General features: G+C 49.1%; 1 protein-coding gene across 4 annotated transcripts in view; it reads left to right on the forward strand.

The window, feature by feature from the left end:
- LYRM9 (LYR motif containing 9) overlaps positions 1-19,718 on the forward strand; it is a 59,429-nt gene extending 39,711 nt beyond the window's left edge. Inside the window, exons 1-4 of one of the 4 annotated variants that reach the window (XM_014862123.3) lie at positions 2,422-2,535; positions 15,108-15,247; positions 16,829-16,921; positions 17,839-19,717. In XM_014862123.3, the coding sequence (XP_014717609.1) occupies positions 15,122-15,247; positions 16,829-16,921; positions 17,839-17,856 (237 nt within the window). In that variant the 5' untranslated portion in view covers positions 2,422-2,535; positions 15,108-15,121 and the 3' untranslated portion in view covers positions 17,857-19,717. Of the gene's footprint in view, positions 1-2,421; positions 2,536-3,290; positions 7,540-15,107; positions 15,248-16,828; positions 16,922-17,838 lie in introns of those variants that run through there. The other 3 variants (XM_014862122.3, XM_070482724.1, XM_070482723.1) reach the window with 3 other exon arrangements.
- The last annotated feature ends 7,476 nt before the right edge of the window (positions 19,719-27,194 follow it).

The raw sequence follows: 27,194 nt of genomic DNA on the forward strand, positions 1-27,194 counted from the left end.
GATCTGCTCATTGGGTTTTCCATCTTTGCCCTGGTGTCCCCTTTTGGCACATTCACCAGTCACCCCATGCCCCTCATCCTGTGTTCTGGCAGGATTTGAGACATGCAAATTACAAACTAGTAAATAGTAACTTTGCATATTTTGAATAGAAGAGAACAACGTGGTACCACTCATTCTGCTCACAGAGAAATTTGAGATAATGGGGATTGAGAGCAAGGGCAGACCGAGGGTCCTAAGTGTTTTCTTTAAAGTGTTTACTATGCTTGTTAAATCTATTGTACAGTGATGAATTAATTTGAATTATTTACATGGTTCACCTTTGAGACAATAACCTGATTTAACCAGAGAATGCAAATGTATCATTTCTCTTTGAAACCTAAAAACAGGTTTAAACTGGAAGAAGTACCAGGACTAGTTGTATCTTTTCCTACAAATACTGGTTACAAATCCGAAGTTGTCAGTTTAAATGACATAATGTCAGGAATCAAGAGAATGTGGTGATGTATTTCTTAGGAAAGTTGATAAACTCCTCTGTGGGGACATGTACCCTGGACAGTCAATTCTTGGGTGATAAACTGCTCAACTAAAAAGTCTTTCAATTCTGTTTTTCTGTAAATATCGTGCACTGTCTGACATGAGAGTGTTCATTTGCTAAAATTTCAGTGTAAAGGAAAATGACATGGTAAGAATGGTTGGGTTTTCATTAGTTTATGGGCTTGGTGTCATTTTAATGAATCTTGAGACTGGTAAGAATTCTTTAGTTTTACTACTGAAGCTGTAAAAAACCTAAGGTTGCTGTCAAGTTCAAAGCATTATAATCCAATTGTCAAAAAAACCTAGGTTTCCATCATGACTTGGAAGAAAGTTGGAGCCTGTGATCCAAGCCTATTCGACTTCGGATTATTTTCTGTCTTGGTGTGGGGATGTTTATAAGGAATTTTTGTGAAAGGTAAAATCCCGTGTGTTTGTCAGGACAGAAGAGGCACAAGTAATTCTGAAGGTAGAGCCTTTCTGAGGTAAAGTGAACAGCTTGCATCTTGAATATTTTATGAGATCTAGGTATTGGAACAATGTTTCTGACGCAGGAACACAGCGATCTAGGAACAAAAGGGAGATGGGGCCAGAGAACAAACTGAAATTTCTTCAAAATATTAAGTGGTCCTAAGGCTGAAAACAGGAATGGATGGTGATACTGCAGACTGTTCCTAATAAGGGCCTTAAAAGCTTATGATTTATTGATCGGATCTGCACTTATGAGATGCCCCTGCCTATGTGTGTGTAAATAAGAGGGCTGATTTATGAGGGTACAATCGTATCTTTCAGATATATTTGGTCCAAGTCTACATATTGAAAATAAATGGAAGGGTTGAGGTAATTATCTGAATATTTCAGGGGAGAAACCCCCGCCTGATTTGAAGGAAGGCTAGTTAGGTGAAGAGGGGGAAAAACCCAATCAAAACTCTAAGGGAGTTACGAAAAAACAAAAGAAAGAAAACCCTAAAAAACACTTGTTAAGAAATATTCCTGATTCTCTTATCCTACAAGAAGAAAAATAGGTTCCCAGGTACCTCCAAGGAGCAATGTTTCCTTAAAAAAAAAAAAAAAAAGAAAGAAAGAGAAAAAATAATAAAAAGTAGTCCTTTGAAATCAGCTACACATGGAGTCTGTCTGTAAGGAAATCAGCCTTTTCATTACAAATAGGTTTTAAAAGCCCCCGAGAAGAGAGACGTGAACAGAAGCAATATTATCCACTAACAACCTAACTCCCTTTTAGACATGAGCTGAGAGAAGATCAGTAGCATCACTGAACAGTCTTAAGATAAAGACTCATCTTTATTTCTTTCAGGATATAAAACTTGTATTTAAATCAATTCAGAGAAGCACTCTAGCTTTAAACATTAGAGAGCAGGGAGAGCCTATTTAATAAAACAGCATTATTTCATTTTCAAAGAATGATACTGGCAGTAGCTCTGAGTTTAAATTCTGTATTCTTTTCCTCAATTATAATTATAGACGGGTCTGAAAGGAAGCATGCCTATTACTGTCATATTTATTCTTTTGACAGGTGTTATGGGATTGTCATTTGATGAAAGGACTCAAAACGCAGATTCCCATCCAAATATAATTCCTGTCATCAACACGAGTGGTTTAGGAAAAATCCTCCAGAAAGCCTTCCCACAGGTCTGGAACACCCCTAATATTTTAGCAATAATCCATATTCAGGAGTATGGGGGAGAGCCTGCCTTCAGGGCTTATATCCGAGGTAGCAACAGCCAGAAGGAAGAGTGGGCGTCTAAGGTAAAGTGGGACAGCTTTCTTTTTCAACTGGGTGGGGTCGGATCAGGGAAGGAGCACCCGCTAGGTATGGAGTGTTGGGTGCCCTTCGAAACAGACCCCGAGTCCCGCGCGCGGCCGGCAGAGGGCGCTCGGCGCACAGTTGTGGGCGGGGTTGGCGCGCCGCCGGGCCGGGGGCGCAGGCGCATTCGTGCCGCGGTGTCCGCCGCGACCCGGGTTGGCGTTCCCTAGCGGAGGCGGGTGAGCCGCGCGGCGCCGGCGGAGGGCGGGGGTTGGAGCCGCTCGGGCCGCGGGGCGGGCTGGGCACGTGGGGCTTGGGCGTGCGCGGCCTGGCGAGGCTGGCGGAGGACCCAGCGGTCACGTGCGCCGCCCCGACTCCCTCCCGGTCCCTCTAGTGCGACCGGAGAGCCGGGTGGCCAGTCGCAGGCCTCGCCGGGGTGGCTCGGAGGCGCGGGGAAGGCCGCGGGGACGCGGGGAGGGTCGGGGTGACGGGGAGGACCGGGGGCTCCGGGCGCCTCTGCGAACCAGGGCTGCCGCGCGCGTGCTAGTGAAATGTCCGCCGTCTGGCACGCACCTCCGCGGACAGCCTCAGTTTCCCCATTTTAAAAAGCGGACGTGGCCCTGTCTGGCCCGAGCACCCGCGAGCGCGCTCACCTGGAGTAACCTTCCCGCTGCGATCTATGCTTCTGCATAACAGATAAGTCACTTCGCGGCTGAAACCCCTTAGCTCTAATCTTTTGTTTGTTTTGCATAGCATCCAATTCACCCATTTAAAGCTCACAATTGGACGTATTTTAGTATATTCACAGAGTTGTGCATCCATCATCATCATCAGTTTTAGTACATTTTCATTAACCACAAAAGAAACCCCTCCTTTAGTGCCCCACCCCCCACCCCATCTCCCACTCCCCTGATCCCTAGGCAACCGTTAATCTACTTTGTGTCTCTATGGATTTACCTATTCTGCACATTTCTTATAAATGGAATCAGATAATATTTGGTCCTTCGTGACAGCTTCTTTCATTTAAAGTAATATTTTTGAGGCTCCCCCATGTTGCAGCATGTATCCGTACCTCATTTCTGATCATCACAGAACAATATTCCATTGTATGAATGTCCCACATTTTATTTAGCCATTGATCAAGTGATGGGCCTTAGGACTCATCTTAAGTCCTCACCACCTATCAGACCCTTGTGGATGTGGCCCTGCCTTCCTGGACAGCATCGTCTTTGCTCTTGGCCTCCCTGCCTCCCAGGGCTCCTGTGGGCCTGGCAGTGCTTGCAGTCCCTTCCTCCCTTAGGCCTTCCTGCAGGCTGCAGGCTGCTCTCTCTGCCTTCCCCATCCCTCTGTCTTCACTTCCACCTTCACTTAGCCAAATCCTGCTCCTTCGGACCTCAGATTTAAGGTCCCTTTCCCAAGAAAAGTAGTCTGACCCTTGATCCCGTGAGCCAGTCTCTCAGGGACCTGAATTCCACTTTGTGGTAATTATAATTGTATAATTGGTTTTTATCATCTCTTGCTAATGTGTAAGTTCCGTGGGGTCAGGGGCTGCCTTGTTTGTTCCTGTAACTCTAGCACCTGGCGCCTTGTTGGTGCTCAATGACTGTTTCAGCACATGCACGCGCACACACACACGTGCCTACTATGTGTCAGGCCCTGTACTGTTCTAGGTATACAGCCAGGAACAAAATAAAGAGACTCCCTTGTCTTACGGAGCTGACATTCCGGTGGGGGAATACGAACAGAAACAATTATGTATACATCAGGTGGTGAAGAGTGCCATGGGAAAATAGAAGGGACTATAGAGTGGTCAGGTAGGGCCTCTTAAGTGAGACCTGGATATACGGGGGGATGAGCCATGTGGGTGCCTGGAAGAGTGGTTGGGAATGTGAAGACCAGCAAGGAGGCCAGAGGGAGGGCGACATGAGAGGACAAAGACAAACCAGGAGTTTTCAGCTCAAGGGTCTTCTGAGATTAGCTCTGGGTGTGTGTAGAGAGAGCTTGAGTGAGGAAGGCAGACCTGGTACGAAGCCCAGCTTGGCATGCACCTACTTCTCTGTGACCTTGAGCTTTAATTTTCTTCCTAAAAGTGGGAGTGATAGGGATGTACCCAGCCCAGTGTCTGACACCTGGTACATGTCCAGTACTTCAGTTCCTTTCTTTTGCCTTCAAACCGGAGTGGTATGTTGTGGCCTGTGTCTGGGAGGCCCCTGGCACAAAGCAGTCTTAACACCACAGTGATTCAGTTCAGGTTGCTGGTTGACCTGCTCTGAGACCAGGGTGTTTGCCTTTTGTATGATTTGCCTGTTTTGCTCTGGCTGGGAAGCTCGCCAGGTTTGCTTTGAACTGGTAAAGCCTCAGGGGGGTTGGGCTGACAACTGTGATGTTCAGGGTGGCTCCTTAGCCTTTGAGACAGCAGGTGTGGCGGAAAGAGCTGAGGATTCAGAGCCGAAGGACCTGAGTTTGAGGCCTGGCTCTGCCACCTGCTGGCTTTGTGACTACAGGACAGTCACCTTCCTCTTGGCTTTAGTTTCTTCTCTGATAAATGGGAATCAGTCAACACACAATCAACAAACAATCATTTACTGAGCTTCTCTTATGTTCCGGACTGTTAACTCTAGAGATGTGACTAATACAATATAGTCTCTGTCATTCAGAAGTTTGCCGTTAGCAAGGAGCACAGGTAGCCAGGTAGAGCAGCAAAGAGTAAGATGTTCAAGCACCTGGTATGTGCCCCAGCCCTGTGCTAGGTGCGGTACTTATGTTAGCTGCTTGATCTTTACCCCCCAACCCCGCCCCGCCGCCATGAGGTGTGCATTTTGTTCTCCAGTTTACAGAGGAGACAGCAGAAGTGTAGAGAAGTCAGGTGAGTTGTCCAGGACCACACAGCTAGTAAATGGCAGAGTTAGGCTCCTAAACCAGAGTTTTTTGTCATCAAAACCTGCTCTAGGCTCCTCCATCACGTTGTTGCATAAATGATGACAGTACGGTGTGATGACTCTGTTACAGGAGTGTGGATGGCAATGGGGTGTGAGCCTCGAGGAGGTGATGTAGGAGCTGGATGTTTAAGGATAAAGAGGAATTCTTGAGGCCGCTGACGAGTTCGGCATAGGGGGAAGAGAGGTGTTGAAGAGCTCACACGTTTCAGAGATGCTATTAACAACAGCAGTTGATAGTAAGCACGTAGTAGGTGCCAGGCTCTGTGCTAAGTGGTTTAGGAGCATTATTTAACCCTCAAATGATTCTGTGTAGGAAATATTAGTTGCCCCGTTGACAGATGTGCAACAGACTCTAAGGTAGAAGTTAAGAAACTTGCCCGGGGTCCCACAACTGGCAAGTGATGGAGTCAGAATTTGAACACAGACTGTTTGATCCCAAAGTCCATGAACTTAACCTCCAATTTCAGTCTGTGGCTAAAATGCAGGAAGTGTGGGAAGGACGGCAGGAGACGAGTTTGACGAGAGAAGTTGGAACCAGGTATCGGAAGGTCGTGGGTAAAGAACACTCCCCACGGGTTTTGGAGAAGGAGAATGACGGGGTGTGTTCTTTAGGAAGTGTCCTTGGGTGGCACTGTCGAGAGAGACTGATTAGGAGGTAGTGCATAGTCCCAGGGAGGCATTGTTACAAACTGGGAACCGAGGTAGTGCCCAGGGGCATGAAGGTGGGGTGGCGGGAGTGGTGGGGTGAGAAGTTTGGGGAGATGGTCTTGAGAGCCCTGACCGAGTAGGAGGGGGACTGGAGGAGCAAGGACTGCTGCCCCACTTCGAGTCTGGGAGAACGTGCATGTGCCCGCGGGAGCCCCAGAGCTGGGGGAGCAAAACCCCCCCGTTCCTATATTGTGACGTCCCCATCCAGAAGAGTAATTGCATGTTTAAACAATGGCCTGTGCAGCTTAATTTAGCTTGTATTAGTGCTCCAAAGGGCATAATTTCTGGCTATTTTCTGTCGTTCCATTCTTTTCTTTTTTTGATATATGACTTTTCTCACTTATTTTTAGGTGCCCTATGTCAGGACACAAGTTAGGGAAAAGACGGTGGGGTTAAGTGGGGCCGTAGGCCTGTTTCTCAGCATCTCTGCTGGTGATACCACTTGGCTCCCAGCAAATTCCCTGTGTGGGTTTATTTTTGCTCTTTTCCTTTGTGCTGTCATATTCTCCTTTGGGTCTCCTAAGAGCTTTTTTAGCATTTCCTTAGTTGCCCCTTTTCTTTGTGTAGTTGACATCAGCCTTGTGCCTTTTTTTCTCATCTTGGTACCTGCGAGGGGAAGCTGTAAATGATATCCTTGGGTTTCCAAAAAGCATGGAGCAAGGGTTTATGGAGAAGGTTGAAAAATAAGTACTGGATAATAGTACTGTCAGGTGTTTTCGTGAGTGCATGGACCTGGTCCTGAAGAGGCCTGGGAGAGTTCTCTGTGGGGTCCTTAGCCCCCTTGTGGGCAGCATTTCGCAGATGGCTCAGATGTGGACATGGCAGGTGGTCTTAGAAGCACCCATGGACATGGGCTTTGGAATCACATAGATGTTGGCTTGATTCCTGACCTGCCTGTGTACTGGCTGTGTGGCTTTTGGCAAGTTATCTTCTCAGAGCCTCAGTTTCCTCATCTATAAAATGGGGCTAATGATACCTACTCTGTAAGATTGTTGTGAGGACACATGAGATAACACATGTAAGCTCTCAACACCTACCTGGTACATACGAATCACTCCTGAATGGTAGGTGGTAAGACATGCCATCAGCTTTGCAGAAGGTAGGAGAGCTAGGGGACGCATCAGGCCATCCATCTCTGTGGTCCTAGGCCTGAGCCCAGAGTCACACACGTGCTAGATGCTCTGAATGGCATTGCATGGGTGACTGACACAGCCTGCTGGGGTTAATCTCTCTTTGTCCCCCATTTGTACCTGGTATGTGATTGTGTCTGTGCTTCTGTTGTGCTGAATTGAGTTCAGTTGGATAACAGACAGGATCAGGCACCCCTGACAGATTGTGGCTCTGGACTGAACTAATAAAATAAAAGATGGGGAAACAGATTTAAGAATAGTTCATGGAAAAAAGATGCCTTTGAGCTGACTGCCAGGGCCACGTGAGGGCTGGAGCAGAGAATGCAGCCCGAGCTGCATTCTTTGAATTTCCAGCTGAACTCCAGTGCCCATGAGCTGGTCAGAACACAAGCAAACTGGTTTTCCCACAGGACACTACGTTTAAGAGTGAGGTCGACAATGAGGCTCCTTGTGTGTCCAGAGGAGGGTGAGTGGGATGGAGAGGCACTGGGGGATGACGGCACCCGCAGGATGGTGATCTTGGAGAAGGTACTGAGGGCTGGGATAACTGACTTTGAGTAATGAAAGACTGGTCTTAGGGGTAGCCTAGGGGAGGCTTTAGCCCCAAAGGGCAGAGCTCATACCGAGGGATAGAATTTTACAGAGCGGATTTTAGCTCAGAACCTAAAGGACTTTGGACAGCTCAGGCTGTGTGAAGATGGGGTGCTTGGACTGGGGAGGTCATGAGCTCCATGCATGCACCGGGGAGCATGGTAAGGGGGAAAAGCTGATGCCTCCTGGCCAGGGCTGTGGAAAAGAGAGTTCTTTTACGTAGGATGGGAGAAGGTCGCTTTCACTCCCTGGAACCTGGTTTTGAAAGGCTGCCTGCTTGGGACGGTTTTCTCCTCACTCAGTGACCACCTTTCACCGAGAGCCCCCTCTGAGCAAAGCCACGTGGCCTTAGGTGTTTCTATAACTTGCTAATTCATGAAAGGCTGCAGGATGAATAACCGAACTCAGTGCTGATTCTGGAAGAAGCTAAATAAATTTCACCTGATCTTTAGTTTGATTTAATTAAAAGAAAGATGTGTTTTCTCTCTTTGATGTACATGGAATTCATGGAATCCGTGAAATCCACAAGTGTCTCCCAGTGTCAGTTTGCACCAGGGGCGTCTCCCAGCAGGCCGTTCTTATTTTGGACAGAAGCATGGAAAGGGCACCAGAACACATTGCGTTCCCTTTTGCTGCTTTTCCAGGGGCGGAGAAGGGGCGGGGAGAGGGACCTCATATTTGGTGAACCAGGCATGTATGCTCTCTTACTTAATCCTCACGTCAATCTGGCCATGGTCTGGGGCCCGTGTGCTTTCACTGGGCCACTCAGTCTTCAAGGTAGAGGAAAGTGGCCGCAAAGTTGTTGGGGAGAGGGAGGAGTCAATTTGACACCCCCCTATTGAGTGACCACTGTGTGCCAGACGCTGGGAGTAGCAAAGGGGACAGAGCCAGGAAGAGCATGGGGGTGGGACTTGGTTGCAGATGGGAGAGAGATTGGCGATTGACTGGGGAAAGCCTTGAACAGCTCCCCCCCACACACACCGCCGCACATACTGATGACCCTAGAGTTTGTTCTGTGGGCGCCATTAAAGGATATCAAGGGACTCAAAGATGAAGTTTTTGCTTTTAGAAGCTCCTTCTGGCTGAGCATAGGGAGGGATTGAAGAGGAGATGCTTCAGAATGGTGTTGGATTAATCCAGGAGAGAGGCTCTGAGAGCCTAACAGGGCCTGGGAAAAGGAGGGGCCCCTTTCCTTCAGGAACTCAGGGAGGTTGGAGCACTGGAGTTGGAGCCAGAGTCCACATCCCAGCTCTGCCACTCTCTAGTTGTGTATTCGTGGGCATGTCAGCTCACTTTTCGGCCTCAGTTTCCACATCTACAAAATGGGGATGATAATGCTTTTTGTCACAGGGTGGTTGTAAAAATGTCTAGTATCGTGCTTAGCACATTGGTCGGCTCTCAGGTAAGGATGAATTTCATGGCGGAGGGGATTTGAGGCTGTTCTCTGACGGCCTCTCCAGACTGTGGGAGGCAGGGGGTGTCGGTTGCCTGCGGGGAGTTCCTGCAGGTGAGTTAGAGGGAGGCCAAGGAGACTAGGAAAGGTTGGAGTAGACTGGGTGGAAAAGGGAGGGCGCTTCTGTCAGAGGCGACAGCCAGGAGTGCCCAGGGCCTGGAGGACCCTGCAGAGGTCCTCACTTCATAGTGGACAGAAGCACAGGACTGTCTCAGCCACATCTCAGGTTGGGATTGGTCAGACTTCGAGGTTAGTTGGTCAGCAAGCACATCTGAGGAGTCCACTGTGTGCCCAGTACTGTGCTAGGCATTGAGGGAGCAGAGATGGAGGAATCTGACAGGGTCCTTGCTCTCGTGGAAGTGTGGTCTGGTGAGGAGATGGTGAGGCCAACACTTGGAGCACGGGGTTCCTGCTGATGAAGCAGCTACAGCAGATGTGGACAAACAGGTAAGGGTGAGAGAGAGTCTAGTTGTGTGTGGAGGCAAGAGGAGAGGAGGAATTAACCAAAAAGAAATTTATTGAAAGAGTGTTAGGAGCTCACAGAATTGGGGAGAAGGCTGGAGAACTGGGCAGGAATCTAGACACTTCTGGAAGGCCGGGTAGCAGGACCTACAAGGACAGCTCAGAGCAGGAAGAGGTTGATCAGGACACACTACTGCCAGGGGCACGAACACATTCTCAGGCTCTTTGTAACCCTCTTCAAGAACACGTTTTCCAGAGGTAGGGATCGATCGCTCAGTTGACCTAGCTTGGGTCTCATGCTCTCCTTGTGGCCTGGAGAGGTGGAGCCACCAGTGAGAATCTCAGCAGGCCAAACCCTATGGGAAGGAGTCACCCCTTAGAAAGAAACGGGGCGGGGGGCTGTTAGGAAGAACCACAGATGTCCGCCACAGGACAAGTAGAAGTCCACGTGGGGATGGGGCTAGAATTCCAGGCAGTACCCACGACGGGCTCTGGAGCCACACCTCCTGGGTGGAAATCCTGGCTTCTGCACTCACAGCTCTGTGACCTTGGACAAATTTCCCACCTTCTTTTTGCCTCTGTTTCTTTATCTGTAAAAGGAGAGCATAATGGTACCCTCATAGAGAGTTACTGTGAGGATGAAAATTAGTTAATTCTGTGCATTGTTTAGAATAGTGCGTGTCACACGGTAGGTATTCAGGAAGGCATCTGTGGTAATCATGGTGATGACGGTGACTGCCCTTATTATTGAAGGAACTGCAGGTGGAGGGTCAGTGTGCCTGGAGGAGTGATGAGGGCTAAATCTGGGCGGGGAAGGAGCCTTTAGGAATTGGTGTCAGCCTAGAGTTTAAGACTTTATCCACTAGGTGATGGGAAAGCTGTGGAAGGATTTTTCTAAAATAACTTTTTGTTATGAAAATTTTCACAATATCTGGAAGTTAAAATAATAGCACAACGTCCACCCTCACACCTGCCGTCTCAACACCATCCGAACATTTTGCCACATTTGCTTTGTCTTTCTCCCTCTGTCTTTTCTCTGTGTTGTCTTTCGCTGAACATTTGAAAGTAAGCTGCAGACATGATGACACATCACCTTGAAATACTTCCACTTGCGTCTCCTAAGGACAAGGACATTCTCCCATGTAACTACAACGTTGTTATTAGATCTTAGACAATTAAAGTAATAATAATTCATGCTATCATGTTGTGTCCCACTATGGGAAGATTGTGAGTGGAAGTTAGATAAAGCATGGTGACTGCCCTGAGGAGGAGGCTGGAAGGGGCTGAAGGGCAGGTAAACACACTTCCAGCAATCCAGGTGAGAGGTGAGGAAGCCCGAACTAGAGCAGTGCCGGGTGATGACGGATGTCTGAGGTGTCCAAAGGCCTCCCACCGACCATGGTGGCAGGGGTAGTGGGTCTGTGAGGGCTTCCAGGAGGAGGTTCCAGACCTCAGAGCTGGGTGTTGAGGGATCTGGAGACCTGAGGAAGCAGAGGGAGTATTGTAGGCAGGAGTCGGAGGATTCATTCAACACATGGATATTGAGCATGTACTGTGATGGTTGTTTATGTGTCGACTTGACTAGACCACCAGGTGCCCAGATATTTGGCCAAACATTATTCTGAGTGTGTCTATGAGGGTGTTTTTGGATGAGATTAACATTTAAGTCAGGAGACTTCTAAACCAGCTTGCCCTCCCTAATGTGGGCGGGCCTCATCCAGGTACTTGAAGGCCTGAATAGAACAATAGACTGACCCTCCCTGAGTAAGAGAATTCTGCCTGATGGCCTTCAAACTGGGACATTGGCTCTTCCTGGTTCTCCAGCAGCTTCCGACCTGGGACATTGGCTCTGCAGAATTTGAACTTGCCAGCCTCAATAATCGCGTGAGCCAATTCCTTATAAATCTCTTTATATATAGTTATGCACTGCATAAAGACGTTTCAGTCAACGACTGGCCTTGTGTATGACAGTGGTCCCTTAAGATTAATACCATACCGCCTAGGTATGTAGTAGGCTATACCATCTAGGTTTGTGTAAGTATACTCTATGAGGTTTGCACAACAACAAAATCGCCTAAAGATGTATTTCTCAGAATGTATCCTTGTCGTTAAGTGACACACGACTCTGTGTGTGTGTGTGTGTGTGTGTGTGTGTGTGTGTGTGTGTATATATGTATGTATATATATCTCCTATTGGTTCTGTCTCTCTGGAGAGCCCTATTGCATCTACCATATGCCAGGCATTCTGTCACGGTGCTGAGACCATAACAGGCAAATGTGACACAGGCTGTCGTGGAGTGTGCCAGTCAGAGCTCAGTTTGCTGGACCCGGTGGTGAGTGGTGGGAGCTGTGATGAGGGGTGGGCATGGGTCAGATCAAGAGGGGGCCTTGGAGAACATGGAAAGGAGTATGGATTTTATTTTTCAGACCAGTGCTTTCCAAACTTTAGTACCAGTTTCATGATTTTTGTCATTCCCATGTTTCAATTGCATTCTTGTTTGGTTGATACATTTTAGAATATCAGTTTTATGCCCACTCATTTTTTTAGACTGTTTTAAGCCATAATACCTATGAAATAATTGATTTCTTTTCTTATTACACGTGAAAATAAATATGAAATCATTTCAATAAAAAGGTCTTTGTCCATATGCTGTTTAAAATAATTTCATATTTGTCCCGCATTTTGGGAAAAGTTGTCATGAGTGATGGGGGTAGGAGTGGCTGTTAGGGGTTTTAGGCAGGGACATGACTTGCTGAGATTTATGTTTTGGAAAGGTTCACTCTGGCTGTTGAGTGGAGAATAGACTGAAAGACAGGAAGACCTGCTGGGGACTCTTGCAGTTTTCCACGTGTGCTATGGTAAATGTCTGAGGCAAGGGTGGGTGGTGGAAAGCGAGAGGAGAGAGGAGGGGACAGATTTGAGGGGGCATTCCAAGGTAAAAATTTGATAGGACTCAGAGAGCAGCGGCGTGAGGACTGAGGGAGAAGGAGGAGTCTGGGTTGGCTCGGGGGTGGTTTTGGTTTGGTTGCCTTGGAAGATGGAGGTGCATTCACAGAGGCAGGGGCCCAGGTGGAGAGGCCAGGCTCAGGTCCAAATAGCGGCATGTGCGACGTGAGCGTTCCCAGGGCCACAGGGTTTGACTACAGTTTTAGCAATGATGCTGTGAGGTTCATTGCCCCTTAAGTAATAGCAAGCCCACACTTTAAATTAAATTAAAACATTTTTAGTTTAACTCTTCTAGGTGGACCCACACATGCCTTCTCTGCTCGTTATTACTGAGAATGACTAAGTATTATAATTGAGCTGAAAATAATCTCCCGCCCATACTTGCTGGGTTGGTTTCTAAGTATTGCTTGGGTTTTTAAGTAATGAAACAAAGTTGTACTCTTTCCAAATGTTAATTTTGAAGTCTGCAGATGGTAACCATCTGTTACACGACTAGCATTTTACAATATTTGATTAGCACTTTATATAGTTTGGGGAAGCCAGTGGAGTCTGCCCATCGGGTTGGGGACTTCAGTGGTACGTCCTCTGTGGTGGTCCTTGAATGTCTTTGCCCCCATTGTGTGGGCTTCCCCTCTGTTTATTGGGCTGAAGAGTGGCTGGTCAGACTGGCAGGTTGATGCTCCTGGGGGCCCTTCCCTGTTTGCGCTTTCCCTAAGAGCTGGAACTGTGAGAGCTCATCGTGGAAGTAGAAATTGGGAGGTCAAGACCTGCCCATCTGCTAGGACTTTCGGTTGCAAGTAACAAAACAACAAACCCAAGCTGCTTTGGCAAGGGGGATTAATTGGCTCGGGTCACTGAAAGTCTAGGGGTGAGACTGCCTTGAGGCGGGTGGTTTTAGGGCTCGAATGAATTCTTCAGACTTGATTTCACTCGTGGTCTTAGCTCTGCCTTCTGCTGCCTGGCTTCAGTCTCAGACTTCAAGAGGAGGCAGGATGGCTGCCCTGAGAGAGGATCGAGTCCTCTCAGCATCAAGCCTACAGGGAAAGAGCTGAGGCCTTTCCAGCCATGCCTGCAGAGGTTCTGAGATTCGCTCTGATTGGACCATCCTGTGCCCATCTGAACCAATCCCTGCAACCACGTGGATGCAGGGCTCTGATTGGTCAGGCCTGGAGTGGAGCCCCACCCAGGCCTTGGGGTCCGAGACCTGGCCAGGGGCAATCTCCAATCACACATCACCAGTCACACATCTGGGGCTGTTACCAAAAAGGAGGAAGGGTGGTGGTGGCAGACAACTGCCTCACCGCCCCCGTGTCAGAGCGAGAGCCCAGAGTATCCAGAGGAATTGGCAAATAGCTGTGAAGACAGACATTTGTTGCTGCCAGGAAGATAATATACTGGAAATGGAGTGACGGAGCCTCTGAAACCAGCAACTAAAGTTTTCTTTCTTAGTTTACGGACCTCTTAGATTTAGTATTTTGGTTCTCTTTTTTGAGGGGGATGGCGTTGTTGTTCTTCTTTTTATGTTACTTTGAAACTAAGGCCAGTCACTTAATCTCGGTCTTTTAGCTCCTTCATTTGGAACATAGTGAGCTTCTCTCTCAGAGAGGGGAAATCTGTACACAGGAGATAAGAGGTTCCATTCAGTCAGTTCCACAACAGGGCAGGCAGCGCTGGGGCCGGGCCAGGCTCCTGGCAGCAGATGAATCCCCAGCAGTGTGGGAAGTGCGCTAACAGCTCCACCAACAGGGCACTGCAGACCCCGGGGAGGGACAGTCAGGAAGGGCTTCCCAGAGGAAGTGATACTGAGCAGGACCTGGAAGGATGAACGCAAGTTCCTCACATGCAGGAGACAGGGAAGGGAGCTCAATGCTCAGGGGGCTGCATGTGCAAAGACACTGAGAGGTGGGCTACTTGCTGGTTTGGGGGATCTGGGAGAAGTTCCTTGTGGCTGACTGTGGGATGAGCCTAGGACACTGGTTCCAAAGCTCACTTTCTGGCATCAATGTGGAGGAGACTGGGGAGCGACAGGCTGGAGGCAGGGACCCCAAGCAAAATGCAGTGGTAGAGGTCCAGGCAGGAGCTTATGGGGCATCTTGCTAAAATGCAATTTCTGTCTAGTAGGTTTGGGGTGAGACTGCGTTTCTAACACGCTCTTGGGGGATGTCGATGCTACTGGTCTGGGATCACACTCTGAGGAGTGAGGCTCAGACCTTTGGGCGTTCTCCCCTCTGTTGCCTCAGTCAGCTGGTTTCTTGGTGATTGCAATACAGGGTCTTCCTGCTTGTCCCCCGCACTCTGCCTGTCAGTGACACCTCCTTACCTGCCACCTGAAGTTGGTCTCCTGAAAGAAGATGCCAGAATGAGGCTGCACATCTTGCTTTTGGTCCCTGCATGCCTGCTCTGGGCCGAGACATCTGCAGGACTGAATGGCCAGCCTGAGCTCAGGATCTGGGTCTTGGGGTGTGGCATGAAGGGGACCTGGTGTCCGTGCTGTATCAAGCCTCTTCACAGAGCCCTGGAACCCGGGGGATGGGCCAAGGATGGACTTGATGCCTTAGAAGTGATGCTCTGTGTTTTCTAGGGACACGCCTGCCGATGGCGCCGCTCCCAGGGGCAGAGTTGGTCCAGAGGCCGCTGCAGCTCTACCGATACTTGCTGCGCTGTTGCCGGCAGCTGCCAACCAAGGGCATCCAGGAACATTACAAACATGCTGTCAGGCAGGTGGGAGCAGGGTACCCTGGGCTCGGGATAGGGGGGCTTCCCGTAACAGGGCGCCTATCACAGGGTCAGGGGCCGGGGGCAGGAGGCAGGGATGGTCTTTCAGGTGGGCAGCAGTTTCGTAAGCCACCAGAAACCAGTGCTGGACAGCCCAGCTCTTCTCTCTGGTTTCTGTTCAGGAAACAGAGATGCCTCACCCAGCACTCCAGTCTTGTGCCAGGGCTTGAATAAGGGAGCTAAATGGCTAATGAAAGGGACACAACATCATTTTGACAGGCATTCCTGCCAGTAATGCACAACCTGAATTTAATCGCAGGAAAGCATCGGGTAAACCTGAACTGAGGGGCCATCCAGCGCGTGCTGGCCTGGACTCATCACACATACCAATGTCATGAAACAGAGGGAGGCAGAAGACTGCTCTGGTTTAAAAGGGATTACAGAGATGCGACAGCTAAATGTAATGAGTGATCCCAGGTGTATCCTGGACCAGAAAAAGCAATTATTATCAAGGACATTATTGGAGAAATTCAGGTAATAGGAGTGTAGGCTGTAGGTTAGATGCTAGTGTTCCATCAGTGTTAAATGTTCTGAATTTGATTAGTGTGATTATGTAAGAGAATGCCCTCGTTGTTAGTACACACTGAAGTGTTCAGGGGTGCAGGGCATCATGTCTACAGCTTTTAAATGCTTCCAGAAATTCTTATGCAAACACTTATAAAGAAAGATGAAGCAGATGTGGCAAGATGATAACAATCGGCAATTCTGGGAGGGAATTCTTTTTTATTATTCTTGCAGTTTTTATGTAGGTTAGAAATTATTTCCAAATAAAAAGTTAAAAACTCAAATGAATACAGAGATAATGTGGAAAGTAAAAAACATAGAGACAGCAACCGAGGGCTGTAGGCACAGGGAAAAGGAGTGGTGAGCTGTCGGAGGGAGTCGGGGGGCTTCCTGGAGCGGGGGTTTGAGGGACTCCTAAAGACAGGTAGGAAGACATGTGGGTCAAGAGTGACAGGGCAGAGGAGGGACCAGTTCTTTGCAGGGCCCCAAGTGCCACACCAGTGAAGCTGAATCTCATGTTGCTTCTCAAGGGTGAACATCTGGTCAAGAGCAAACAGCAGCCCTGCATTGCTGTGCATTGGGCCTGGCTGGATTTTCCAGCCACCTCCCCAGCGCCCCTGCCTCTCTGCTCGGCTTTCCAGCTGGGTCAGGAGAAGCCCTGTTCTTCCCTGTTGTGAAGCCACGCAGAGAGATGGAAGTTTCCCTTAGACCCCCGCTGCCTGATAACCTTTGGGTCCAGCTTGATTTGGGGGTGACTGGGGTGCCAGTCTTCCTTCTCCCAGTTGCCCTGTGTAGTCAGATAGACCAGGATTCAGATGCTGGTGCCGTTGCTTAGCGGCAGGTTGGGATTTCTGAGGCTCTGTTTCCTCATCTCTGGGTGGAGTCATCCTAACAGTCTCTGGAGGGGTAAGAGCCGTGCTGAGTATGAAGTGTCCTGCCATGTGCCTGGCCGTGACTGGTGCTCTGAAGCCGCCGGTCCTGTGAATTTTGCCTAGTTGTCTCTTTTTATGCTTAAACTTCCAGGGTTTCCGGGTTCATTCGGATGAGGACAACCCTGAAAGAATCCAGCAGATTATTAAAAGAGCCATAGAAGATGCCGACTGGATCATGAACAAAGTAAGTGCTTGGCTCCCACCTCCACCTGCGAGTTGGGGTGTGGATGGCTGTGATCTATGTGACCACCAGGGGTCGCCCCTGCCCCACAGTTGAGAACCATCAGTGCTGCGACACCCCTCCAGCCAGCTGCTCCCCTCCTCCAGGGTGGAAAGCTGATGGCTGATGCCCTTCTGGTTGCACTTGTTTTCTGCAAAGAGGGAGGCACCCTCAATCCCTAAGGGGAAGTTTCCGCCTGACAGGCTGAATAAGCTGAGATGGGGCAGAAGAGAACAATCTTCCTGGAAGCAGTAGTGCCAAGACGGGCGGCAGCCTGGTGATGACTCAGAGAGGAAATATTGTCTTGGGGGGTAGTGAGCTCCCCATCTCTGAGGGTATTTGTAGTGAGGCAGGATTATTGAGGAAACATTCAAGTATCTGTTTTGGTGGAGGAAGGGAGGACATCAAGAATATAGACTGGCTTGCTGGTCATCACACTTTGGTATCAGAACATGCCCCGCCTCCCTGTCCTTCTAAATCAGGATCTCCAGGTGTGGGGTCCAGGATTCATTTGTTTAAACTCAGTGATTGGACTAGATGGCTTCTCAGGGTCCTCTTCTAACCTAGATTTTTTTTTCTCTGAACAAGATTCAGCTTAAAGAGAAGGATGGGCCCGCCACCGTGTTCAGTTCTAATGTCCTCAGTGTCTTTCTTATCCTCCCTCCCCAACCCCATCAGCGTCCTTTTCTTATAAAGAAGAAAGAGGGTCCAGGCGCCAACCAGAGATTAGACCATCCGGTGCCTGCTGCCTGGGTCCCACCCCCTCTGAAGCCCCTTGGGAGGCAGCTGAGGCCTGGATGCCCGAGTTCTCAGGATTTCCCCAGTCTTCCCTCCCCTGCTGGCTTCCCTCGCCTGCTTCTAATGATCTCTCTGTCTTGCAGTATAAAAAACAAAACTGAGACTCCAGGGCCTGAGGCGTGACGCTGTCCTGAGGACACTGAGGTTGGGAGAGCTCTCCTCTCCTGGAGTTCGCCAGCAGCGGCGGTTTGGGAAGATCCGTCGGCCTTGTTGGCTGAGAGCAGGAAATCGGGTTGGAGAAGCTGACGTTTGTGCAGACGGCCCTTCTCGCCATGTTTGTGTCCCCAGCATCCTTTATGTTTGCTTTCCAGCTGCTTATGATGTGAAATTTGGGGAGAATGTGTTTTTCACTTTGCTCTGAAAATGATTCCTTTATTCTGGACGTCATTCTTTGAGACCCGGAGCGGGTGTCCCCTCCAATGGCAGCCTGTACAGAGCACAGGGCGTGGGTTTTAGAACTAGACGGATGTGGATTTGAATCCCAGCTCCGCGGCTTTTCGGAGGTGTTGTCTTCGGGCTCAGTTTCCTCCTCTGTGAGGGGTACATGAGATGACGTTGAGGAGCCTAACATGGGACATGATGCCTGGCGGTGCTGGCAGAGACCCCTCTGCGGAGGCTGTCCTCTGCCCTCCCTGCTCTGCCCCCGCAGTGCTCCACTCAGCTCCAGCACACTCCATGTTGGGTCTTACTTGTTTGTTCTGGGCTTGTCCCGTCCCTGCTTCTCACCCTGAGCCCCCGAGCCCTCACAGTGGCACCGTGCTCAGCAGTCCGCCAAGCAGCTGCTCTTCCTGACACTGTCCCTCCGTGAAGCCCTGTCCTTGCCTTCACAGAGTTTCCAGTGTCCTGAAGTGGGGAAATGCGTGCTGCAGGAGACAGGGAAGAACCCCGAAGCAGCTGCAGTAGATGCCGATGTGTTCAGGCTTCTGTGACCCTTCCATCTGTCTTGACTGGCCCTTCTCTGCTTTGCTGCCATGTTGTAAGGAGGAAAGGAGGGAGGCGGGAGGAAGCATTTGTGTGCGTTATGGTGAGCCTCCAGTCGCTGGAGAGCGACAGCCCTGGGTCGCATCCCAGTTCCACACAAGTTGCTCCTGGGTAACTTACCTCTTTCAGCCTCCTTCACCCATCTACCCGATGGAGTGATGATTGTACCTACCTCACAGGGCCACTGTGAGGAGTAATGAGCTCTGATACATGACAAGTGCTTCACCCAGAACCCGGAACGGGGAGCCAGCTGCAAGGCTGATGCCAGCTACAATTATTAGGGACCCCTGCTTTGCATACAAGGTGATGGAAACTCAGAGAGGTCGAGCCCCTTTTCAAGGTCACAAAGCTTAGTAGCCAGGTCTGTCTGAATCTACTGAACACCACAGGTTTGAGAGGGAAAGGAGAGCAGCAGGGAGGGGCTGGCCCTGTGGCCTGGTGGTTAAGTCCTGTGCCCTCCGCTTCAGCGGCCCGAGCCCAGTTCCTAGGCACAGACCTACACCACTCGTCTCTCAGTGGCCATACTGTGGCAGTGACCCACATACAAATAGAGGAAGATTGCCATAGATGTTAGCTCAGGGTGAATCTAACTCAAGCTAAAAGAGGAAGATTGGCAACAGATGTTAGCTCACGGTGAATCTTCCTGAGCAAAAAATAAAAGAGCTTAATTCATTAAAAAAAAAAATCAAGGAAAGAGAGAAAGAAGGGAAAAAAGGAGGGAGGGAGGAAGAAAAAAGGAAGGAGAGAGCAGCAGGGAATGTCAGCATAACTGATAACTGGCCAGAGCGGGCAGAGCAGCCAGAAGATGCAGAGAGAAGCCACCCTGGCACTGGAATACCCCCAAGGACTCTCAGCCAGCTGGATGAGCTAGCTTGTGTTATTGTCCTCGCAATTATGACTTAAAGTGACTCAGATACAGCTATGTGCAGTCAACTGATTAGCAAATAATGAAGTAAATACATTAATTTGTGAAAGCTCTGGTGTCTTGTTGACATATGTTCTTCTCTACTATGTGCTGTCATACCAGGTGTTGAGGACTTCAAGACAGGGAGACAGAAAGCTGCCCAGGGGGCATCATTCTTCAGAGGGGATGCCCCGGCGCTGGTCCCACTGCTAGACACCAGTGGATCAGGTCAGATTTGCCCCACCAGGGTTGGGGCAAGCTGAGGGGTTCCAGGCCAGTCCCACGGCTGAACCGACCCCCCCTCCCTACCCCTGTTGTTCAGCCCCTCTGAAGTCAGGGGCTCCCTCCCGAGTCAGCAGGGTGGGCTTGGTTGTATGCCAGGCCTTTAACAGCAGGAGAGACATGAGTGAAGGCTGGCCAGGGTTTGGGAGGGAGTTCCTTGCCCTGACTGGCTCCTCAGGGTGGTCTCACAACCTTCACTTCACTGGGGTGCTTGATCCAGTTGTGCCAACTCACCCAGGTGGCGGACAACAGGTTCCCAGCTCTGGAGAGGGGCTGGCCTGTGAGGGAACCGACAAGGGGGATGGGTTGGGTAACTGTGTTAGCTGCTCTCTGCCAGCCCCTGCGATGCCAGGGAGGGCAGTGAGCCTGGTCCTCTGAGGGCGTGCACCCTGAAAGTGCAGATGGAGGAAACCAGGTAGGGACTGCAGGACAAACGCAGCAGAGAGGCAGGCAGAGTCAGGAGTGTGGGCACCGTGTGAAGCCTGGGGGAGCCTCTCCCTTCCACAGCAGCCTTCCCGTGCTCTGCCTCAGACCTCCACCCCTCTGAGCCCTGCATGGACCATGTGGATGGGTAGGTCTTCAGTCACCCAGGGCCCCAGTTCTTCAATGCACACAGTTGAAGGTTTACCGAGTAGCTTCCAAGCAAGCCGAAGAAGGAGATGAAGACATTGACCCACAGGGTCAGGCAATGTGAGGTCTAGAGCCAGCCAGGCCTGAGTTTAGATCCCAGCTGTGTCACTTAGTAGTGGTGTGGCTTTGGGCGAGTTCCTTCAGCTGTCGTTGTGTCTTTGCTCATCTGCAGCGGGATGCGCGTCCCCTGGACGGTGAGATTAAGGCAGCGTGCACAGCTAGGCAGTCACGTCCCTCCTCCCTTATCTTTGGTTTACCGGGTCACGACCCCTGTCTTTGGGTGGATCTTCTTCTCCCTGGTGTCCATGGCAAAAGCACCCTGCCAGCAGGACAGCATCTGATATCTGCTGTCTACACTGACATCGGCTGATGTGTCTTTGTGCTCACACTGCCCTTCTGGAGTGCATTTATATTATCAAGTTTCCAGGTCTATCTCTGCAATGAAAGGCAGCTGCTGTTCAAAGACATGGGGCCTCCTTGAGAGATGCTGTCACTTCTCAAGACTCATTCCTGGGGCAACTTTGAGTCTTGAGTCCTGCCACCAACAGTTGCTCCCTGGGACAGCCTCCCCTACCCTACACAGTGTCCCTGTCCTTGCCCGTGCCCACCCCCATCTTTTTGAGCACTTACTCTGCACAGCCCTGTGCTAGGCACGAAGGAGCTCACGGTCTGAGAGATAGACAGATGTGGGTAGCTGCAAGGTTGAGCAACTGTGGCTGTAGAATGTTGTCATAATGCAGATTTTCTCCCATTATTCCTTCCTATTTTTTCTGGAAGTTTTCATTCTTCCCCTGCCCCTGCATGAAAACTGGCACAGGCCTCAAAATTTTCTGGTCAACCTTAGGTTAAAAAAGCCCCAAGCTATGGTTACTTTTAAGTCACAAAACAGCCTCCATTCCTTAATTGAAATGTCCAGTCCTGGGCAAAATTTCAGAACCTGGATTAAGGTTGAGGCATCTCCCGTCTTCCAGTTGGGGTCTGCTGCAAGTGAGAAGCCTGCAGTCAGAGAATGGGGACACGGGCCGGTATCTGCTAGCTTAGGGGTGGGGAGGGGAGTGGAGGGGCGTTCCAGGCAGAGGGCAGTTTAAGCAAAGGCACGTAACCGCACAGGCGCTCCCATGCTGTTCAGTGTGGTTGAGACACCAACGACCAAGAGATGGTTCTGTAGTCATCTCTTTATGTAATTGTCTCCCCACCAGAGAGTGAACCCCTTGAGGGCAGGGACCATGCACTGGCCATTACAGAATCCTCTGGGCCAGCTGTGAGCCTGCTGTAAACATTTGAACCAAAGAATGATAACGTCAGGCAAATTGAGGTCTCTCTTTTGTTGGATTTTTATTGCTGTCTGATAATGGGGGAGACTGGGAGGTGGGGATTATTTCTTGGCCAAGTACTGGGTGTGTGTGTGTAGGGGGAGGGCGGGGCCCTCTTATCACTGGTGCTGGGAAGCTGAGTTGGAGACAGGAACACTTACCCTGTTAATGATGGGCAGACATGCTCCCACAGAAACTCCCACAGAGTTTCTCCAGGAAGTTTATCTTGAGGCAGAGAGAGGATTTCCCCCAAAACAAAGATCACCAAGAGTTGAAACCCAGATTTCTTCCCAGCTTCCTGAAATGAACCTGTCCCCTGTCCGTCTTTCTTCCCTTGCATCTTGTGGGGATTAACATGAACATTCAGTGCAAACAGACAACATTGTTCAGTGATGGAGAAACTCGGCGGGTTCGATGTGAGGGAGTTACCTTGTTAACCGGATGGGTGATTGTAGTTCAAGGGCAAGATCAGAAGTTCAAAAATCGTTCCTTAAGAAGTTAAGAGCACTGCTGTGAAGGGGGCACAAGGTCACCCCAAGAAGGCACATGGTTTCAACAATTAATCACAAAAGTGAGGGTAATGGGGTTGGAGCAAGTTAAAGGAATCTGCGAATGAACTGCTTGCTAAGCCGTATAATCACCTTTGAGCCTCTCTGAAGAAATGAGAAGATCCTTCTAAGTGGAACAACTTCAAGTCATTCCTTTAAAGATCTGGTGAGAGAAGGAGAAGGAACGCTTATTAAGTACCTACTGTGTGCCTAGACTGAGCAGCTGAGGGGGACACAAAGGTGAATCAGTGCATAGACTGACAGCTCCATGGGCAGGGGCTTGGTCTCATTCACTACTCTCGCCCTACCAGCACCCGGCGTGGTGCCTGGCACATAGTAGGAGCTTCACAAACATTTGCTGAATGAGTTGAAGTCAGGGTCCTTGCCTCTGGAACTCGCTATCTGGTGGAGTAGACAGATCTTTAATCCCATAAGTGCTATCCGGTCTGAGAAGTGCTACAGGTTTATGTGGACATCACTGGTCCCCCAGGAGGGGTGTGCCCATGAGCAGGCACTTGCATAGCTTCGAATCATTCAGGGTCAGGCTTCTCCAGAGCGGGTAGAATATCTCTGCCTCCACCTCCCATCTGCTGTGGCTGCTGTCAATACCCTGGAGACACGTCTTTGGAGACAGTGAATCTCTTCCCACTAAAATCTGGGGCAGTACCTCATTCTCTTTGAGCAATGAGTGCAGAAGAGGAGCTTCCTTAGACCTCTGAAACTGACTAAGGCTCATAACCTTGAGGTTGGCTGAGCCTACCATCCCCTATGCCTGTCGATTTCAGCCATGGGCCCAAAGCAGACTCTCCTAACCACCAGCCTCACCAGCTCCCATCCCCAAACTGATGTGAGTTCCCACCCCTCAACTGCTGACCTCCCTCTTGCTGTGTCCATGATGTTTTCTGGTACCTCATCCCTTGCAAATAGATTCCTTACTCTCCCAGCACCTCAAACTGTCCTACACTGTTGATGGGAATGTAAAATGGTGCAGCCACTTTGGAAGAGTCTGGCAGTTCCTCAAAATGTTAAACAGAGTTATCATATGACCCAGCAATTCCACTCCTGTGTATATACCCAAGGGAAATGACATATGTCCACACAAAACACTTGTACACCAATGTTCATAGCTTTATTCATAATGCCAAAAAAGGGGAAACAACCCAAACGTCCACAACAAATGAATGGATACATGAAATGTAGTATAGTCATACAATGGGATATTATTCAGCAATAAAAAGGAGTGAAGTACTGATACACGCTACAATATGAATGAACTTTGAAAACATTAAGCTAAATGAAAGAAACCAGCCACAAAAAACAAAGATATAGTGTATGACTTGTTTATATGAAATATCAATAACAGGCAAAGCTATGGAGACATAAGAGAGATTAGAGATTAGCCTATGGCTGGGAGGGGTGGGTGCTGGAAGGAATGGGAGTGACTTCTGATTGGCATGGGGTTTATTTTTGGCGTGATGAAAATATTTAAAAATTAGATTGTGGCTGTGGTTGCACAGCTCTGTGAGTACATTAAACCACTGAACTGTACACTTTAAATGGGTGAATTGTATAGTATGTGAATTACATGTCAATCACACTGCTAAAAAGAAAGAAATCAAATGCCAGGAGAAAACCAAATAAATCCCAATGCGTCTGAAAGGCACCACCCAAACCATCATTAATTTCTAGAAAATTCTTTCCTCCTTCATTAGTTTCTGTTGAAAGGAACAATTGTCTTCTCCCTCCAGTGGTGTCCGAGGTTGGATTTTTTTACTGGACTTGAGAGCCTATCCTGATGCCTTCTTTACCCCTTGCACTCAGCTTGTAATCCTGGGGCGTGGGTCTCATGTTTCTTCAGAGAGAAACAAACCACGAGAGGCTGAGACATATGTTAGAGGTCACATCTCAAGAACATGCATGTCCCAGGTTGGGCCCTTTCTAGAGGTTGAAGGCTGCTCTTCCAAAAGTGCTAAGAGATGATAACCTATCTACGTTAAGTTATATTTTAAACAATTTTTATTCTTATCCCCTCTTAGAAGTCTCAGAGGTACAAAAGGACTTGGGAAAATGAAGTGACTTTGGTTTACAAATAGCTTAATGGCGTTTCCTAACTGGAGTGCCCTAGGCTTGTCACCTCTACCCGAAGCAACCTCAACCCATCATCCCAGTGTGTCCTATTGATGTAGTCACTTTTTATGTGTGCCAGGGAATGAAAAACGTTGGATGCACTGGAGGCATCTCCTTGGCTGAAAGCACTGAATTGGGGTGTCTCTTTGACTCATCTATGGCCACCACAACCCAGAAAAAGAAGTATGACATTGCTGGGAGATGGGCTTATAGCTATGTGACTTTGGGAAAGTTACTTAACCTCTCTAAGCCTCAGTTTCCTCATCTGTATAATGGAGATAATAATAATAGCTGTCTCCCAGGGTAGTTGTGAAGATCCAATGAGATGCTGCATGTAACATGCTTACCTAGAGCCTGGTACACAGCTAGTGCTCAATAAATGTAGCTGCTATGCTTGTTAATTCATGTGGTCTCCCTGCACTGGTGGTTGTCTGGGACCGGTTTGGGCTTTCAGACTGACTTCTCTCTGTGCATTATTTCACTGTTAGGGAGAATAAACTCATTTTAACATCTGCCTAAAAACTTCCATCATAGCAGAGAAAAGAAATGTGGAGAGAGAAGGAATCATATCTCGATGTCACATGTGGGGGTTGGCATGTCGGGGCACATGATGGAAGCTACCGGGCCTTCTATTTGCATGAAGATCCTCAAGGCTTTCTGGGAAGCCTGGAGACGAGTTGAAGCAGGTGTTGGCCCTGGACTGAGATGCAGAAGCAAGGAAAAGGACAAACGCTACCTCTTGAAAAGCTTGTCTCTCAGTCTTCCCCTCGTCTATTGTCGGGCAACAAGTTACCCCAAAATTTAGTGGCTCAAAAAAGCAATGATTTCTCATTTCCCTGAGGGTCAGGAATTCAGGCAGGGATTGGCTGGGGTGGTGCTTCGATTCCATGCTGTGGCAGCTGGGTCACTCAATCTGCTGCATTCAGGTGGTGGCTTGGCTGAGCTGGAAGGTTCAGGGAGGCTTTACTCAATGTCTGGCACTTTGACCTTCCTCTGTGGCCACTCTCTCCACAGGGTCTCTCCTTCATAAGTCTAGCCTAAATTTCTTTACAGCATGATGGCTGGCTTCCTCGGAGAGCATGAGAGCCTCGCCTTTTTCATGTCCTCTTAAAGGCTAGGACTCGACTGGTACTTCTGCCTCATTCTGTTGGTCCAAACAAGTCATGAGACTAGCCTAGATTCAAGAAAGAGGAAGTAGACTCTATGTCTTGATGGAAGGAGTAGCATGCGCATACAATGAGGAGAGGCATTGATGGTGGCCACCTTTTGGGACCACACCCAGTGAGCTGGGAACTTAAATTTTGGGAAGAGAGAAACAAGATGCTTTAAGTCAGTTTTCAGGCACTGGTTGGAGGAGGGACAATTTTGGAAGTCACACTGAGGCACAGCACTAAAAATCTTTCTCCGACTCAACTCCAAGAGAACTGAGTCTCAGCAATCTCAGAGTCTGGGACTGAGAGAAAGTGAAAGCCAAAGAAAAGACGTTTAATAATAAGGGTGCAATATGACATTGAAAGCAAGGCCACCTTGCTCAGGATTCTGATGAAAGAATTATAGCTCTGGTAAGGAGAGCCTTGTCTTGGTGAGAGCCACGGAACCATGTCAGGAGGAAACCCGTGGCCACAGGAGTGAACAGGCTGACCTCAGTGGCATCAGGGGAAGTGATGGGCACTGCACTGGAGAACCCCAGGGACGTGGCTCCTTCTTCATGGGGAGGAGTAGCTGGGCGTCAGCAGCCAAGGCCATCAGGTGGAGACATGGAGATGGCTTTGGAGGCTGTCACAGACGACCCATGACCCATCGTATGGCTGCCTGTGAGACCACGTGGGCAGCCTGGAATCCTGCTGGGGGATGTGATGGCTACCTCTCCCTCTCCATCAATGATTGTCTGGATGTATGAGGGAAGAGCATACATTTAGGTTAAATGCTTATGGGAGATCGTGCTCTCATAGGGTAAATATTCTAGAGCTGAGCACATGGCTGAAGAAATGACTTTAAAATACATCATTCGTTACTTTGAACCAATTGCTTTGAATTTCACTAAGACAACCTGCACAAAGAAATAGCACCAAGGATACTTGAGTGTTTTCTTCAAAGGGCCCAGGCATGGAATACTATGCAGGAACTAACTATTGATCTGTGAACCAACTTGGATTAATCTCAAAGGCATTATGCAGAGTGAAAGAAGCATATGTTACATGTGTGTAACCTATATAACAAAGGTTACACGTGTCGTGATTCCATTTATAGGACAGTCTTGTAAAGACAAAACTATGCTACTGGAGGACAGATCAGCAGTTACCATGATGCGGGGTGGGTGAGCCGAGGAGTCGAAAGAAAGATTTTTGGACTCTCAAGATCTGGCAGTAGTGCTCTTTTATTTAGAGAATAGTGTGGAATAGCATGAGGACAGGACCCATGGCAGCCAGAGCTGCTGCTTGGGGACAGGGCCCACGGGCAGGAGGAGGTGCTGCTGCCTCCGCTTCTGCTGCAAACATGAGTTGAGAGTAAGGCTAAATTTAAGGCATAGGTATGTGAGCCATCTCTTTACAAGACAAAGGAAAGAACATGTAAAAATTTAAAATGGTTTCAGTGCAGGTGGGGTCTGGCTATTGGGTGATCCCATGACTTTTAGATAAGAATCAAATTGGATT

The sequence above is a fragment of the Equus asinus genome, chromosome 13 (assembly GCF_041296235.1).
Source record: "Equus asinus isolate D_3611 breed Donkey chromosome 13, EquAss-T2T_v2, whole genome shotgun sequence".
NCBI classification, from domain to species: Eukaryota; Metazoa; Chordata; class Mammalia; order Perissodactyla; family Equidae; genus Equus; species Equus asinus.